This window comes from Condylura cristata, unplaced genomic scaffold, assembly GCF_000260355.1.
Source record: "Condylura cristata isolate star-nosed mole 26May11 unplaced genomic scaffold, ConCri1.0 scaffold00025, whole genome shotgun sequence".
In the NCBI taxonomy this organism is placed as follows: domain Eukaryota; kingdom Metazoa; phylum Chordata; class Mammalia; order Eulipotyphla; family Talpidae; genus Condylura; species Condylura cristata.
Window position 1 is genome coordinate 20976294 of NW_004567126.1, and position 18146 is coordinate 20994439.

Below are 18146 nucleotides of genomic sequence, written 5' to 3' on the forward strand. Positions count from 1 at the left end.
GGCCCGTCACGACACCCCAGATCCATCTCCTCCGAGGAGGGCCCGTCATGACACCCCAGATCCATCTCCTCCGAGGAGGGCCCGTCACGACACCCGTGATCCTTCTCCCCTCAGGAAGTCTCATCGTCATTCTTCAGGTATATCTTCTAGGAAAGCTTGTCATGACACACCAGATTCATCTCCTCTTAGGCGGGCCCGTCACAGTTCCTCAGATCTCTCTCCCCCACGAAGGACCCGTAACAGCTCCCCTGACACATGTGAGCGTAAAAGAACTGACTCCTTGGACACATCGCAGCTCAGGAGGGTCCGACACGACTCCCCTGATTTGGATCCTAATGTCCCTCAGTCACTGCCCAGAACAAAAAGCACTAGAGCACCAGATGCTACCTCTAGTAAACCTCCACATCGGAAAGGACCAGGCTCTTCTCCATCACTCCCAAAGAACAACAAAAATGAACATGACTCGGATATCTCTCCTCCACGAAAAAAGCGAGCAAAATCCAATTTTGGAAATAAGCAGCATGATTCTAAAGGTGAGCATTTGATTGTCCAGGAGGGAAACTTTTATCTAGGTACTTTATTAGGTTTTATGATGTTTAGAAATGGAATTGGAGTGTCTTTGGAGAAGTTTAGAAAACTTGGGAAATGTTGAGAGATTGGACTGATGAAAGTTAAAAATTTATAGTGACTGCGAGGAAGGTCTTATATAGTTTTCTATTTATTCTCTCCACTCCATATAAAAGTACTACACGTATGCTGCAGAAACTTTAAAATGTGAAAAAGTAAAAAAAAGGGCATACAAATTTCGTCATTCAGAGGTAATCACTGTTCATCTTGTAGCAATATTTCTTTAGTCTTTTTAAAGTTCATTTTTGGGCCCTCCCTGGTGGCACAACCGGTTAAAGCACAGCACTGCAAGCGAGCTGCATCTGCTTTAGTGCAAGTTCGATCCCCTCCCCGGGGTGACCCACAAGTCGCGGCAGACCTCTCCTGACCCGCCTGCTGCTCCCCTCAGCAGTGTACTTCATTGATCTGCCTGTTCTGCTCCCCACTCCATCTCTGGTGAATCCTCTCACCGCCCTGCACCTCTCACCTGTACCCCAGTTCTGTATGAATAAATAAATCTTTAAAAAAAAAGTAAGGAAATTCATTTTTGATATATTTGAGTGCTGTGAGGTACAGACATCTCATGAATAGTCAATCTTCCTTTTTTTTTTTTTACTTAACATTATCTTCCCTATGTCATAAACACATCTCTTTGTCAGTATAATTTTTATTGACATGTTAGTATACAAATTTGCTTATTTTCCTATTATTGCAAATTTAAATTACTTATAAATTTCTGCCTTTACATAATGAACATTCTTGCATATAAACTGTTGTCCCCACTTTAGATTATTTCCTTATTAGATTTCCTGGAAATTTAAGTACTTTTAGAACTGTAACCCAGGAAACTAAGTACAAATTAGGGAGGTGATTTATGATGCTTTGGTCTATACAATTCAGACCTTTCTAGTGAAATTTGTTGACTCTTATGTTTTGTCCCTAGGTGCTATGTGGATTTTTAAATTAAAATACATTGCTTCCTTTAGTCTGAGGACATCAGAACATATTCTGGATAATTTTAAATTTTTCTAGACTTGAGTGCCAGTTGTTTTGTTTATTCTATGGATGGGATAATTATGACTGAGATGAGTTATGAGCTCATACTAGTAGTCACTAGTAACTTGAAAAGTAGAACCCCATGGCCTATTGGTTTATTTATTTATTTATTTATTTATTATCAGCAGCACGTGGTAAACCTATTAAGAAACAGAAAAAAAAAGACATAGGCAGGCGTTCTTAATGGACAAGATAGGCATTTTGCCTGAGCAAGGGGCATCCTTAAATAGTGCTTTTTGATGAAATTACTCTGAAACTTTATCATTTTGTAGTCTGATTGGCTTGGTTTTCTGTAAATGATAATCCTCTCTGCCCCCACCTCCAGTTCCTGGAAATGTGCTTAGCTTGATTAATTACTCATTCCTCATTCCTCTGGCTTTTGACTTTGTGAAAACTTCCATCTGAAATTTTTCTTCTCTAAATTTTTCTTTTTCTGTATTAACCTCTCCTCACCCTATCTGGCCCAGAATCACTTGGGGAACCTGAATGGTGGGTGGTTTGTCTTCTGTAGCTGCCTCAGGCTGGAGTGGGGCATAGAGCTGTTCCTATGTAAGGGCCTGGGGTATGAGCTCACTAATGCTAGTCCCTGAACTGACTGGCCTGTGGGTCCTTTATGCTGGTTCTGGAAGGAGGGAGAGGTGGAGTCCCAGATGTGGGGTGTTTTGACTGGCTGTTATTTCTCTTGGAATTTAACCGCCTCCATACAAGAAGAAACAAATTTAACAATGAGATTGAGTATTCAAGTTTCAGAGATGAGGATAAAAATATAGTGGCAAAGGGTTCTAGAAAAGGCAGTATCCATAGGAGGGCTCCATTAACATCCCCCACTAGAGGAGAGGCTTTTCTCTAAGTCTAATGGCTGTTGTTGCACTTTTATGTTGGATATTACCAGTCCACTCTGGCTAACATAACGACAACTTTCCTCCTTTAGGTAAAGGCATGTTCCTTTATTTTGCCTCTAGAGATGCAAGGTCTCACTGGGGAGAGCCCCTCTCTGGGTGTGTTTACTCTGGAGGAATGCAGGTGGGATATTTGCTCCCAGGAAAGGGGAGCTGTTTTAAGTCCTAGCTTTATCTTACAAAGGCTGCACCCACCAAGAGAGCCCTGGATGCTAGAGAGGGCACGACACCACAAACTCAGCAGGAGATTTGGTTTGCATCGCGTTGAGCCCACCAGAGAAAGGTGTTAGTCCCCAACTTTGTTAGGAACAGCCAGTCTAGTGGGCACCGTCAGGATAGTCATGACCTCTGGGGGCAAGTTTTTTGAGCTTTAAAGTTGTTAAATCTAGGGACTATATTCCACCTTGTTAAATGATAGGGTTTTATCTGAGTAAGATGAATCTAGGGTTTTATTCCTTCCATTTTTAGGGTAGAGTGTGTGATGGGAAGGATAAGATAGGGCCCTTCCCAGGTCTCAGGGTAATAACCTTTCCTTTTCAGAAGTACCTAATCTCCAGGTGAGTAGTTATATACTGTTAGATGCCGTAGCCTGTTAAAAACAAACTTGTGCAAAATAGTTAGACATTAAAGATGTTAGGATCCAGTACAATTTTCAGATTGAAGAGGACCAGAAACTGATATCGAAAAAGTTTCTAAATATCATTTGTCTTCAACCCCCCACTCCAGCTCTACAAGTGATTACAGTAAAATCCATTTGCAAGTTAAGTTTAATTTTCATCAAATTGGGCAGTCCTTTCACGTAAGTGCAACAAGAGCAAAATATAACGGTATACTTTTAAGAATGGCTTTACTGGAACCTCCACAAGGAATCTCAGATTGAACTCTTAATGGTTTGCGTCTCAGGGCAGGAAATCAAGCCACAGTCCCAGCAGACCTTTCCTGTAAAAACCTGTTTGGTTGGCTAAGTTCCTCTTCTTGAGGTCCCTAAATGCCTTGGGGCTGTCAGTTTTCCCAAAGGGGAGGGTTATTCTTTACCCTTCCTGGTAGATCGAGAACCCTGAAAGCAAGGTCTGTCCCTTTCTCAAAGAATCCGAAATTGTAGATTCTTGAAAGCCCTCTGGTTTCCAGTGAAAGTCTCGGACATTTTACTATGGAGGAAAAAAGGGTCTTACTGGATTTATGCAGACAAACACATTGCCCTGAGAAGTAACCATACTTACTAAAAGTTTACATTTTGGCTGATAGAAAAGCAAATGTTTCAATTCGCTCATAAAAAGATGCAGTTTGACACTGCTGTAGATAAAATGTTAAAACCCAAAATGTTAAAACCCAATATTTTAGAAAGTTTTTACAAATTTACAAATATTTTAGTTCTCACAGTAGTCATTTCCATGTAGTAAGTCTGGATTTTTTGTTTAGCAAACTTTAGGAGTCCAGATTTCCATAAGCGCTGCAGTTTTTCTCAGTTACATAATGGGCTTATATTTTTAGAGTACTGTAAGTTCCTTTTTATGTGAATTTTTCTGAAGACACAGTTTACTTAGAAATAACCATACTTAAAATCTGAATATAAATTAATAGACAATGATATGCATCCCATCTTGTGGCACACATCTTTAAAATAATCAGAATTGGCCAATATTATGTCAGAATATATTAGACTTTAAGAAGTCTTAATATATTTTAAAAACACTCCTATCAATTTATATATATATGCTAAAAAAAATACAACCTTTTCTTCCTGTGAATGTACTTATTATTTTAGCGTTTTGATGTCAGAGAAGTTTTGTTACAGGCCTAACAGACTTACACAGATACTTACAAAATAGTACTTAATTGTCCAGAGTGACAAAGGTTTTTAAGAGTAGATCTGTTTGTGGGTAAGATTCAATTGTTCCCTTAGTTTTTCCTAGCTGAAATTCCCAATTTAGGGGCCTGTAAAGGAAATTATTCCATTCCTACCCCGTAGGGGTTTTCTGGGTGCATGAATAATAAGTCAGATTGAGAAGTAAAAGAAAGATCATATGGAAGCTTAAGTAATACATATACCTCCTGTGTATATGTGAGAGATCCAGCACAACTAGGTGACTTGTCCCTGTGGCTATAGATGCTGTCTTACATTCCTTAACTAGGACAAGGGAAAAACGAAAATAGGGTCTTTACTTGGAATAACAAAAGTACTTCTCCAGGAGAAAAAATAAAGGGATTGGTCTTCTTGGAAAAGACCGTCATGGAGAGAAATGTATAAACATCAAAAAGCAAATTATATTCGAGCTTCAGTGTCCCTCCCGTGAAATAAGCCTTTTGCCAGAGAGATGTTTTGGGTGGCAGTGTTGTCCTTTCACGTAAACTCTTAGCACCATCTTGCCTAAAATGGTTTCTTTTTACTTTGGCTTTATTTATTAATTTTTAAAAGTTTATTTTATTCATGCTTATAAAACTGGGGTACAGGCCAGAGGTGTGGTGGGTGAGAGGATTCACCAGAGACAGAGCGGGAAGCAGAACAAGCAGATCTACTGAAATGCACTGCTGAGGGAGGCAATGAGTGGGTTAAGAGAGGTCTGCCAGCCTTGGGTCAGTCTCTGACCTGGGGTCAAGCTTTGGAGAGCTTCATAGTGTGGTACTTTAACCCATTGTTTCACCAGGAAGAGCCCTAACTCATTGTTTTATCTGATGAAGTTTCAAGTTAACCATAAATTTCTGAGAGACTATGATAGTCAGAGATCTCTATTTCATTTGTTTAAAACTTTATTTTTAAACAAATCTCTTTTTGTTGACAGAGATCAGGTCAGTCACTTTTCATTGCTGTATATCAAGAGCTAACTTTTTAAAAGTTTAATCGCATTTAAACATAGAATAAAAGTATTAACAGCCAGCATTATAACTTTGAAGACAGGCATGGTTTAAGTTAAACCATTAAACTTGATGTAGGTTTTATTTACCAAAAATTCTAGATTGTGATCTCAAAATTTTGGGGTTTTTATTATATTAGAACTTACATAGGCACCATTTATAATTAACTGTAATACAGTAACTCCCTAGATTAAGGACACACAGAGATCTTTTAGTTTTCATTTAAAATTGTGGCCATGTGCTAGTTTTAAGAAATAGTTATTTTACCAGTGTTTGTGAATGCACAGAAAGTTTTACTAATTCAGTTTCTAAGTAGTTCTTTATTAACTCCTATAAGTAACAAAACATTCCTAAAATTAATATTTCTAAGTCTAATCCTTTGGTTCAGAAAACTTGCATCTGTTTTTAAAAATTCCTAGAAGAGGCTTAGAGCCACCCCTTAAATAACCTAATTTTTCAAAGAATTAACTTTGTAGCCTTTATGGTAAGTTTCATATACCCTTTAAGCTAAGTTGTGGCTCCTGGGGTAAGACAGAGTTACAATTATGAATCATTTTTTTCTCAAATCAATGAGACCTAGCTCCTTCTAGTTCTTCAAGGGCCAACGTAGAAGAGAGTCTGTGGGAACGGGCTGAGCAGACCCATCACAGATGAGTACCTGAACGAGAGGAAGGGATGTCGTATAAACTCTACCTAGGAGACATTAGAGTCAAACATGGGGACTTTTCTTGCAAGTGATAGTTAAAAAGCCTCTGATTCAGATCTTTCTCCTCAACCAAATCCAGGGCACTTGGATTCTGACTCGGATCTTTCACCTCCGCGGAATAGGCCTAGACACCAGAGCTCTGACTCTGACCTCTCTCCACCAAGGAGGAAACGGAGGGCCAGTTCTGATTCTGATCTGTCTCCACCTCGAAGAAGTCAACCACCTGGGAAGAAGGTAGGACCGTTCAGGAGCTGTAGTCTCCTATTAGAGTGACTTCCTCTCTGGAAGTCAATGTAAATCCCAATGTAAATCCCAAAGCCACAAGCTGCCAGCAGAAGTTGGACAGTAAAACTAATTCAAAGAACCGCTAGAACTTTTTATTTCTTTGTGAAAATAGAACTGCCTATAACCCAGCCCTCTGGAACTTGTAAATATCAGAGTCCTAAGTAGCTACTGCCTTTAGATCCTCTTAGTCCGCAAATCTTATTTTAATGGGCCAGGAAAACTTCCCGTCTTCTGATGAATAAACTGAGAACTCTAATTTGCAAATTGGTGTTAGGATCACAAACTTTATGTCAAACATCACATTTTGAATCCTACTTCTTCCACTTGCAACCTGAGATTTGAGCAAGATAGGAATATCTCTGCCTCAGCTTCTTCATCTGTAAAATATGGTACATACTTCTTTTAGGTTATTGTGGAGTTAAATGAATTTGTATAAGTAAAACTCTTAGTGGAATGCCTGGGACAAAGTAAGCATTTAGTGTAAGTAATCTTACTACAATTTGAAGACTGCAAATCTGTTTCCAGAGCTTAAAGAGAGGCACTTAAAATATAAAACTACATTGAGAATCAAATCATGTAGGATGTTGGTATTCATTTTAAATCTATATTGAAACCTGAATTGGCAAAAATAATCCACATGAGCCCTGAGTAATTGTGTTTTAAAGGAGGCCAGTAAAGGAATCTTATTTCAATGATTTGCTTAAGAAACAGAACGATAGGTCGCTAGGGTTTGTGTGTTCCCATCCAACACTAGACTTCTCAGGTTAAGTGTCATCTGTAGACCATATGGTTCTGGTAGGGGAGAACAGCCTGTCTCTAACCTAGGAACTGGGGTTCCTCTTTTTAGGGGAACAAACCGAGGCCTGTGCTTTAGTTGGATCTCTTCCCATTTTATGTATCTCTTTAATCTATGGACAATTTAATATTCATCAAATTTAAGCAATTTATAATGCTGTCATGATATATTGTATACTTCAGTTGTTTTCTTGACACTAAATTGAGTTTAGTAAAAAGTTTTGTTTGATAGTATCTCGATATCCTGAAATGTAGCCACAATTTAACAATCTTAGGTTTGCTGAGTCAGTATTTTAAAAGGACTGTTCTGTCAGTGTGGGCCTCTCCTGGAGACTTTCGGCTCTATGTTTCTGGTCAGGTGGCGTGAGAGGGCCTGTGTGCAGTTTCCATGTTAGAAGGTCAGAAATACATATGCTTAGCCTTCTCTTTATATCTTTGTGGTTTGTTTTTCGTTTACTTTTAAACTTAATAGTTTTATTAATTTCCTATGAAATTCAATTGTTTTTTTCCTTTTCTATTCTGTGAATCCTGTGTTGATGAGACTATCAAGCTAGAGTTCTTGGTTTCTGTATTGATGATTATCAAGACAGAATGCACCTAATGCTACACTCATGCAGTCTACTGTTGTGTTGCCACATTAATGTCAGCCACTCCCTTCTCGGTTGCATAGGCTGCACGCATGTATTCTGGCGCTAAAACTGGGTTGGTGTTAACTGACATGCAGCAAGAGCAGCAGGAACTCAAGAAACGAGAACAGGAAACCATGGCATTTGAAGGTAAAAGTGTGAAAATGCACAGGCCAGTCAAAAGTTCATGACTTTAGTATAACTACTATTATTGTTGTTATTGAATGTAACTTACTGCACCTCATTTTTTTGCTGTTGTTAGTAATATGTTTATTTTTACATCATTTTGTGCCTTTTTCCATCTCAGTTGTAATCCCCATGGGCTTCCCACTACCAATTCACCTGTGTGCCATCACCATAGTCCAGCTGCACCTGGTATTTTAAATTTTAAATTGATATCAGATTTATGGTCTGGCTTTATACATTATTTCAACAGCGTATTTTTTTCTTCCCTGAAAAATGTTACACTCAGATGTTGGTAGAAATGACTTGTGTTCCAGCTGCTAAAGGTCTTATCCAGCATCAAAATTCCAGTGCTTGAAGCTTCCCTTCGACCCAGCAATCCCACTCCTAGGTATCTACCCAAAAGACACAAAAACACTGATTGAAAAAGATACTTGTACCCCCATGTTTATTGCTGCTTTATTTACAATTGGAAAAACATGGAAGCAGCCCAAATGCCCAAAAGTAGATGACTGGATTAGAAAGATGTGGTACATATACACAATGGAATATTACTCAGCAGCCAAAAAAGAGAAACACATGTCTTTTGCAGCAACTTGGATGGAGCTGGAAAAGATCATACTTAATGAGATAAGCCAGAAAGAGAAAGAAAAATACCGGATGGTTTCACTCATAGCAGGAGTATAATGGACCAAGCAAGAAAATTAAAAAAATAATGAACAACCATATACAGAGACATTCTGTGGGGGTGGAGTGGGGAATGGGTTCAAAAACGGGGGGTGGGGGGGGAAGGGAGGGAAATGCACGGGACTATGGTGGTGGCACAGGGGTGATTTGGTGATGGGAAACCCGCGGGGATTACAATCGAGATGAAAAAAAAAATGTGCAAAATGATGTAAAAATAAACTTTGTAATAAAAAAAAAAGGAAAAAAAAACCTACTTTTGAATTATGTTGTGGCTACATCTTTATATATATTAAAACATTTTCTACATGAAAAAAAAATTCCAGTGCTTGATTTCACCTACTAGGTTATTATTTCTAATTTCGATGCTTAATATTTATTTTGAAAGTCTAATTTTTTCTCCAGCTGAATTCCAGTATGCTGAAACTGTATTTCGAGATAAATCTGGTCGTAAGAGGAATTTGAAACTGGAACGTTTAGAACAAAGGAGAAAAGCAGAGAAGGACTCGGAGAGAGATGAGCTGTATGCCCAGTGGGGAAAAGGGTAAGGGAACACCTGGAAGGGGGAACAGGACCCCACTGACTAGGGGAAGTCATTCTCTGTTCTGTATCACTCTCTCTTTTCTGTTCCAGTCTGCGTTAGTCTAGTAGTGTTCTGCTTTCAGAGCTGTTTTCAGGAATGGGAAAGTGATTGTGTTTAGTCTGCTTTGCAAGGTGCTGAACTATTCCACACGTCCATTTGGCTGTCTATGAGGTTTCCATTGTTCCTGTATGGCATATGCTGCTAGAAAGAGGAGAAGCTCAGTGCGGAAGTGTGGCCCGGCTCAGTTGAGAGCACACATGTAACAAGAGTGCATATTCTCTCGGGTCCTTTATACCTAGGCTTGCCCAGAGCCGGCAGCAGCAACAAAATGTGGAGGATGCATTGAAGGAAATGCAGAAACCTCTGGCCCGCTACATTGATGATGAAGATCTGGACCGGATGCTGAGAGAACAAGAAAGAGAAGGGGACCCCATGGCCAACTTTATCAAGAAGAATAAGGCCAAGGAGAATAAGAATAAGAAAGGTGAGCCTTGTGGTAATCATCAGAGATGAAAGTGATTTAATGTAAAGCAAGAGAATCGTGAGGGTGATGATACATAGTGATATGCAAAACAGGGTTTTCTATACAGTTTTAGATTCCTTGTATTCCTTATCCAACTCAGTAGAGATTTTTGTATAAAAAATTTCCCCCCACTATTAGCCATTCTGAATTAACTTATACAGGTAACTTCTTTTCTCTCTCCTGTTAGTGAGACCTCGCTACAATGGCCCAGCACCTCCTCCCAATAGATTCAATATCTGGCCTGGATATCGCTGGGATGGAGTAGACAGGTAAGCCAGAGCATTTCCTGCATTTTTGTTTTCTCTTCCATCTGGCCAGACCTTCCCGAATTGTTCTTAAATCATTCAACGCTCTTTATTCTTCTCTCTTATCACAAGGTTAATAGTTCCCATTTTGCTTGCTTCTATTTCTGAGTCCTCAAATTCCATTTCCCATGCTTGGAACACTTCTGCTTTCTTTTTGAAACTGTTCAATGCTCTGGACTCACATCTCACCTTGGTTTTCATGTTGATTGTTTCTAATGATATTTTAACAGGTTTAGAGGTAATGAGTATTGGCTGGTAGTTTGGAACCTTCTACAATGGTGTATCTTGAACATTTTGTTTTTGAACTTTCACTTCCTGTGGAGATTGAGTTATTCGTAGTGCCTCACTGTTTCCTGCCACCTTTTCTGTTCATCTAGCAGCTGCTATACACAGATTCTCTTAACGTTCTCCCTGTTACTGTGGATGAACCATATGTGCTGCTATTCAAAGTCAGTCCTCAACTTACATGTTAAGAGTCTGTCTCCTCTTGCCTACTAACAAGGTCACTCCTCTAGCATCTAGCATACTGACCCTTAAATTTTGATCTGAAGACCCCTTTACACTCTAAAAAATTATTCAGGACTCCAAAAACTTTTGTTGTTTTTTTAGGTTTTATCCATTAATATTTATCATATTAAAATTTACTATTACTAAGGAACTGAGAAACCGAAAAATATTAATTGGCTCATTAAAACTTAATAAAGTAAAACAAAAATCTTTTAAGTTACAGGAAGCTAAAGAGTCCGTGGTGGTGGATACTTGTATTTCAAAATTTTAAGTTCGAATTTTATCATTTAACAATGACTATCATTAGTAGTTTTCCAAGTTTCATTTCCATTTAATAAACTGCCATGGTATATTTATGAAAACTAAGAAACAAACATTGGTATGTTATTATCAGTGTACAAAATTTTACTTGGATTTCCCCAGTTTTTCCTTTGATGTCCCATTTCTGTTCAAGGAGCCATTCAGGATACTACTGATAATGCCTTCATTGGTCAATTCTCCCTCTTCTGTGATCTGTAATGATTCTTAGTCTGCTTTTTGTATGTAACCTGACAATTTTTGTAGTATCAGCTATTTTGTAGAATGGCCCTCAGATTGGGTTTGTTTGGTGTTTTTCTCATGACTAGAATGAAGTAACAGGCTTTTAGAAAGAATGCCACAGTGGTGACGTGCCCTCTTGTGGTACCATTTTAGGGGGTGTGTAAGATCCGTACCCCATCACAGTGATGTGGTTAAGGTAGTGAGTCTTTGCCAGGTTTCTTCACTTTAAAATTATTATTTTTCCCCACAAGTTTCTGTTGTCTGGAAGTGAGTCACGAGTTCAACTTAAATCCAAAGGGGACCCATGGGGGGCAGTAACCTAATATAAGGTGTATTTGTTTAGTTTCCCTCTTTATTCACTCATTTGTTTAAATCGGTACAGGACTCTTGTAGCTGTTATACTTTGTAATGTAACCCGGCAGTTGTGTTTCTTTTGTTGCTCAGATTGCGCCATTCCGGCTATTGCTCTCTCGGGTGTCCCTTTCACACACTCTCATCCTTTTATTTTTGAGTACTCCTGCACTTTCTGCTACTACAAGATACTTCAGGCTTCTCTTTTATTTTCTCTCTCCAACCCCAGAATCAGTTATTTCTCTAAGGAGTCCTGGCTGCTTTTGTTTATTTTTAAATATTATATATTTTTTACATCATTCTTCACTTTCATACAATGTGTGCTTTATTATCTCATGTACAGTCCCAAGAAATTACCCCCCCCACCCCGTTGTGTAAATTCACCTGCGCACCATCACCATAGTCCCTTGTGCACTTCCCACCCCTGTTTTGATCCACTTTTCTCCTCCCCTCAAATAATGTCTCTGGTTTATAGTTGCCTGTTGATTTGATTTTTTTACTTCGTTAAATTACTCCCTCCCTCTCCCCAGCCCTTATTTGGGTTCCCTACATCCCTACATCCCTCCTATAAGAGATACCATTCAGTATTTTTCTTTTTCTTTCTGGCTAATTTCACTGTGTATGAACGCGTCCAGCTCTGTTTATGTTGCTGCAAATGGTGTGAGTTTACCTTTTTGAATGCTGAGTAATATCCCATTATGTACAGATACCACATCTTGATCCAGTAATCTATTTTTGGGCATTTTGGTTGTTCCATAGCTATTTATTATGAATAGTGCTGCAATAAACACAGCAGTGTAGGTGCTCTTGAATTACTGTCATCTCTGAAAACAGACATTAAAAAAATACATATGTTTGGACATGTCAACGAGACAAAAAATAAGCAAGGACACTAAAGCACTAAACATGACCTAAGCCGCATGGGCTTATCAGACGTCTATAGAACACTGCACCCCAAAAAATCTGAGTACACATTTTTCTCAGTGCACATGGATTATTCTCCAGGATTGATCACATACACAAGACAAACATCAACAGATACATTAAGATCGGAATCATACCCACTATCTTCTCAGACCAGGAAGGCATCACTCTGGCTGCTTTTAATAGAGAATGCTATTTAGAAACCATAATCTGACAGTTGGGGGTATTTACTGTTATTGAAGTGTCATTGCTTCTGGGCCATCTCAGTAGACAGAACTAGGTAATGCATGTATAGAATCCATGTATACATGCCTATCTATAATTGTTTCTGTATTTATCCATCTATCTGTTGCGTTATTGCATGTGTGTATGTATGCATATGTGAATGTATGTTTGTGTGTATATATAGATACATGCATGTATACAAATATATACACAGTTCATATTGTTGTAACTGACTCTAATCCAGTATTAATTAGCTTTCCTTCTTGCTTATCTGTAGTTTTCTTCTCCAGTTGAGAAATCTGGCACCCATAGCTGCCACTCACTTTGCTTATCCCAGACTACGTGTAAGACAGTTCCAGAATTGACGATTTCAGTGAGAAACAAATTTACCAACTAGAGTAATAATATGCAGTTTCTTACGTTATTATTCTTGCACTTTATAATCAAAGCACCATTTTTAGCATTACTTAAAGTGGCAAGTCCTTCCCCTCCCCCATTACTGTTCATGCATTTGTAATTAGTTAGTTTCATTTGTCATAGTTGGCAGTTTATCCTAGATCTATTTTTCGTCCTTCTAGTTTTCCCTTTTTCAGAATGCCCAGGAGTGGAAACATACACTGTGTAGCCTTTTGAGTTTGATTTCTAGCACTTAGCAGAGTGCATTTAAGATTAATCCATGTTCGTATGTGAATTGGTACTCGCTCCTCTTTAATCACTGACTGCTGCTCCAGTGTTGGGATGTACCACAATCTCTTTACTTCTCTGTTGAAGGGCATCTTGGTGGCTCCCAGTTTTTAGTGATTGTGAATAAAGCTGCAATTTATGTATGTTTTCTTTCTACATTTTTATATAAGTAAACAGTTTTATAACATAGATTTCAGAGGTGTACAGCATTGTAGTTTGACATCTGTGTATGCTTATTACGATACCCAATTAAAAGTCTAACTTCCATCCACCACAGTAGAATTCACCTCTTTTATCCCACTTGCTCACTATGTATACGTTTTTATGTGAACTTAGTTTTCCGTTTATTTGGATAAATGCTCAGTGATTTCTGGATTATATGGTGAAATTATGTTTAATTCTGTAGGAAACTGCCCCATATTCTACAGTGTCTATACCACCTTATATGATAGCAAATAATGCAGGCTCTTGTTTGATATCCTTGTCAGCATTTGGCATTGTCGGTGTTTTAGATTTTAGATGTGGAAATTTAGTATGCAACTTTAAGTGTTCTGTACCTTTTTAAGTTGTACCTCTGCCATTTTTTTTTTAGTATTTGCTCTATGAATCACACTATGTATCTATAACTTATTACACCTGACTGGAAGCTATACTTGTGGTATTTCAGGTAAAATTGAACCCTGCCACACTTTAATTCTACCTATTCTCTTTCTTTTTTTTGTGCTGTTGTTTATCACACCTATTACATGAAAAATGCTATAACTCCCACTATAGTGTTAGGGTTTTTGTAATATGTTTTCAAGTAAACTAAGAAAACACACACACATGCATACATATATACATGCATGCACACACACATGCACACACATACAGTTTTTATGTGTGTATATTATGAGAGAGTGTTATATTTAGTGTTTCTAGTGTGTTTCCTTCTTTCCTGAAGAACATTCCTTCAGGTATACTGGTAGCAAATTCTATATTTTTGCTTACATGAAAATGTCTTTATTTCACCTTCATTGTCTTAAAACTTTAATTTTGAAATAATTTTATACTCACAAGAACTTGAGAAAATAATGTGTGTGTTAGTTTCTTCTCCCAGTGATAATATAGTATGTAACCATCATGTGATATCAAGCAGGAAATTGGCATAGGCATGTTCTGTTAACTAAAGACCTTTTCTCCCCTTCAGTTTTGAAGCATAGTTTCACTGACATAGGACTCTGGGTGGACAGTACCAGGTGCTGGAATTGCCCTGTCGGCCCGAAAGAGACATCTTCAGAGATGCTTTGTCATTTCTGCCCTCTGTTGTTTCTGGTTAGACATCAGCCTGCAGTCCTCATTTGCTCCATTGTGACTTCCCTGCTCTCATGTACATGTTGCGATGTATTGCAGCTTTTAAGATTTTCTGCTTTTCTTTGGTTTTAAGCAGCTGACTTTGATGTACCTGAGTGTGGTTTTCTTTGTATTTATCCTGCTTTGGGTTTTGTGAGTTTTCTGGGTTGGTGAGTTCATGCTTTTTAGATCTGGGCAGTATCAGGCTATTATTTCGTCAGTTATTTTTTTCTGAACCACTCTTTCTCCAATTACACTATTACCTACCACTTGACACTGTTCTAAGAGTTTTGAAATCCTATTCATTTTTCTCTGTTCTTAAGGTGTGATACTTTTTATTGATCTGTCTTCAAGTTCATTCACTCTTCTGCCATCTCTAGTTTGTTGGGCCATACAATGAGGTTTTCATTTCAGCTATTTTATTGTATTTTTCAACTTTAGAATTTCCATTTGATAGTTTATATTTTTTTTGCTGAAAAATCCCATCTGTTCATTTATTCTGAGATATGGCCTTCTAGCTTGAGAATGTAATGGATGCTTTAAAGACTACCTGCTAATTGCAACATCTGGGTCACCCTAAGATTGGTTTCTAGTAATAACTTTTACTTGAGTTTGACCACCTTTTACAGTTTCTTCAAATATCTGGTTAGTTTTTCTCAGTTACTGAAAGTTATGAAGGATACATTGTAGAGACTTTGTTACATACCTCTGCCTTGGACTGTTACCTTGACTGGATTTGAACGCTACACTGTCTCCTTTAAGGTGGCAGCAGCCAACCTCCCTACTAGCCTCTCATTTTCTACTTGCTGCTTTTTAATTGGGCTCCACAGTTTTTCGCTTGCAAATGCACATTTTAGCATTTAGCCATGGAGCTGGGTGCAGTTTGTATGTGGATTTTGTGGTTCTTCTTTTCTGTAGGTTATTTCTTTTTCAATATTGCCTCCCTGATTTACTGGACTACTTCAAGGCAATAAGCCTGTGGCTTTCTGGGACATGGCCTCTGGCAAAAGCCTCATAAATCTCTTCATACATGAACTCCCTCCAGGTCTGCCAGCTTTTAGTCACTCTCATGCCTTCAAATAATTGTACTTGTATGTTTTGTTCAGATTTCAGAATTGCTGTGTGAAGGTAGGTGAGACTGTTCAAGTTCCTCCTCCATGACTGGAATCCACTACCCTACTTTATATAGGCCAGAGACAGTCAACCCTCAAGCTGCCATCAAAATTCAGGACTATTGCTCTTGATATTGGCAGGTATCTTCAGAGTGGTTGTAGTTTCAGGCTGACTCACTGCTTTGCTTTGCGGCTCACTTTATCTAGTGGGAGGATTTTCTGGAGTGATAAGGATATTCTAATGTGAGAGGTGAACTATACAGACTGAATACAGGCACTTTCAAGCTGTTTCTGTAGAAGACAGAGAACACATGGTATCACAAGGAATTATGCTGCTGACATCCTACCTCAGGTGATTTTCTCATGTTTCTTCTAGGCCATCTTGATGAGTTTCTCTTCCTCTGTTCATGCCTTAATAGTTTTCAGGGCTCCAATTGTAACCCTTGGGCATTTTTTCTCCATCCACAGTGGATGAATCTTACTGAGTCACAACTTCAGTTACCACCTGTACTATGTGACTCCCAAATCTGTATTTACAGCTCAGCCTGGTATATTGAGCTGTGTGTTGAGATATACTTAATGCAGTGTATCAGAATGACCTCATCAGCTTCACCTACTCTAAGCCTGCTCCTCCTCTTGATTCTGGTTAGTGGCAGCCTCACTCAGTCAGTCACTGAAATTATTAGCCTACAAGGCAAATGGGCCTTCTCCTTCTTTGTCTTATACCCTCAGTCTCTGAGTCCTACCATATCTCCTTCTCCTGTCCCACTTTATCAGTGCTTTCATCATCATTGCCTGGTCTGTGACAGTGACTTTCCTGCCTCTGATCTCCAGAGTGCGCTCTTTGAAATGTCGTTTAATGTTCCTGCCTTAAATTGTTCCCTCCTGGATGTAATTTAAGCCTTTTACTGTGGTCTACAAAGCTCATAATGATTTGGCCTCTGTCTCCTTTTTCTGTCTTGTGTTCCTCCTTTGTCATGCTCAAGACGCCAGCTAGACCAGCTTGCTGTTGGTTCGCTGCATATACCGGGCTCTTTACTTTTCAGCCTCTGCTCTTATTGCTCATGCTGTGCTCTGTCCTGAAATGTGCTCCTGACCCTCCCTGTCTCCAACAATTTGGGCAAATCTGTCTTTCCAGATTCAGCTTAGGGACTACTTCCACAAAGCCTTTCCTGGCTGTTCTTGTTCTTTTCTTTATATATATATATATATTATAGTTTATTTTTACATCATTTTGTATGTTTTGTTTTTTCATCTCAATTGTAATCCCCGTGGGTTTCCCATCACTGAGTCACCCGTGTGCCATCACCTGGCTGTTCTTTTTCAACCCCCTCCCAAGCCAGGTGGGATCCCGTTCTATTTCCCTGATACTCGGTGCATATTTCTACCAGAGTTGATGCCTTTTATTTTAGTTACTGTGTAAATGCTCATCTCCTCCACTGGCCTGTAAGTTCGTCAGGACTGTCACATCATTCCTCTTCATGACTCAGTGCCTACTGCAAGTTTACTGAATGCTTTTGTGTAGTCAGTAAAGTCTAAGCTGTAGACATCAGCTGAGAGTGAGCAGATCCTCTAGGGAGTGGGGAAATCTGGGATAGTTGTCAGTAGGAGAAAGGCCCGAGTAAGGGCTGCCGAGAGGGCCAGCTACAGGTTCGGTCCTTTGGCTTGTTGTCTGTGCGGTAATTTCCCCCCACTGTCTTGCTTTCTTCCTATTCATTGTATTGTGAATTCTTCGCTTGTTTCAAAAGTAAATGTCCTGTTTCAGGATTCTGGCTGATTAGTATGTCTCTTGATTGCAGATCCAATGGATTTGAACAGAAGCGCTTTGCCAGGCTTGCCAGCAAGAAGGCGGTAGAGGAACTTGCCTATAAGTGGAGTGTTGAGGACATGTAACTTTCTGAGGCTGTAGGGTGGTGATGGGTGTGGCAGAGGACACAGGGCAGCCAGACGTCCAGCAGTAGCTGTTGTCTGTGCTCATAACTGGTCCACAGAGACCAAAACTGCTCGAATGCCACTTCTGCCTGTGAAGCATGTGTGAGACCGGACGTTTGCACTGAGGCGCTGTACTGCTCAGGCGCGCCAGCATGGCTGTTGCTGGTTTTCAGAGGAAACACTGATTCCTCAGTGGGTTTGTTCTTGGGAAGCCTTTTTCTTTTTTTAATAAACATGTACCTATTTTTTTAATCACCTTCTTAATGGGCTACTTCATTTTGGGGAAGAATGTAAACTAATATGAAGTCCAAGGGATCTTAGAAAATGATGATTAAAATTGTCAGTAATCTAGACAGCAGTATGAGTAAAAGCTTTCACAGTGACACAGTCTTCCTCCTAGAAAATAAGAGTTTGCTGACCTAGACATAGGAATAG

The 18146-nt window shown here is 39.1% G+C and overlaps 1 protein-coding gene across 1 annotated transcript in view; it reads left to right on the forward strand.

Annotated features, from left to right (window-relative positions):
• BUD13 (BUD13 homolog (S. cerevisiae)) overlaps positions 1 to 17803 on the forward strand; it is a 25607-nt gene extending 7804 nt beyond the window's left edge. Inside the window, exons 5-11 of the mRNA XM_012729355.1 lie at positions 21 to 533; positions 6200 to 6354; positions 7871 to 7976; positions 9099 to 9237; positions 9576 to 9760; positions 9987 to 10068; positions 17579 to 17803. Of these exons, the coding sequence (XP_012584809.1) occupies positions 21 to 533; positions 6200 to 6354; positions 7871 to 7976; positions 9099 to 9237; positions 9576 to 9760; positions 9987 to 10068; positions 17579 to 17672 (1274 nt within the window). The 3' untranslated portion in view covers positions 17673 to 17803. The remainder of the gene's footprint in view (positions 1 to 20; positions 534 to 6199; positions 6355 to 7870; positions 7977 to 9098; positions 9238 to 9575; positions 9761 to 9986; positions 10069 to 17578) is intronic.
• Positions 17804 to 18146: the final 343 nt, after the last annotated feature.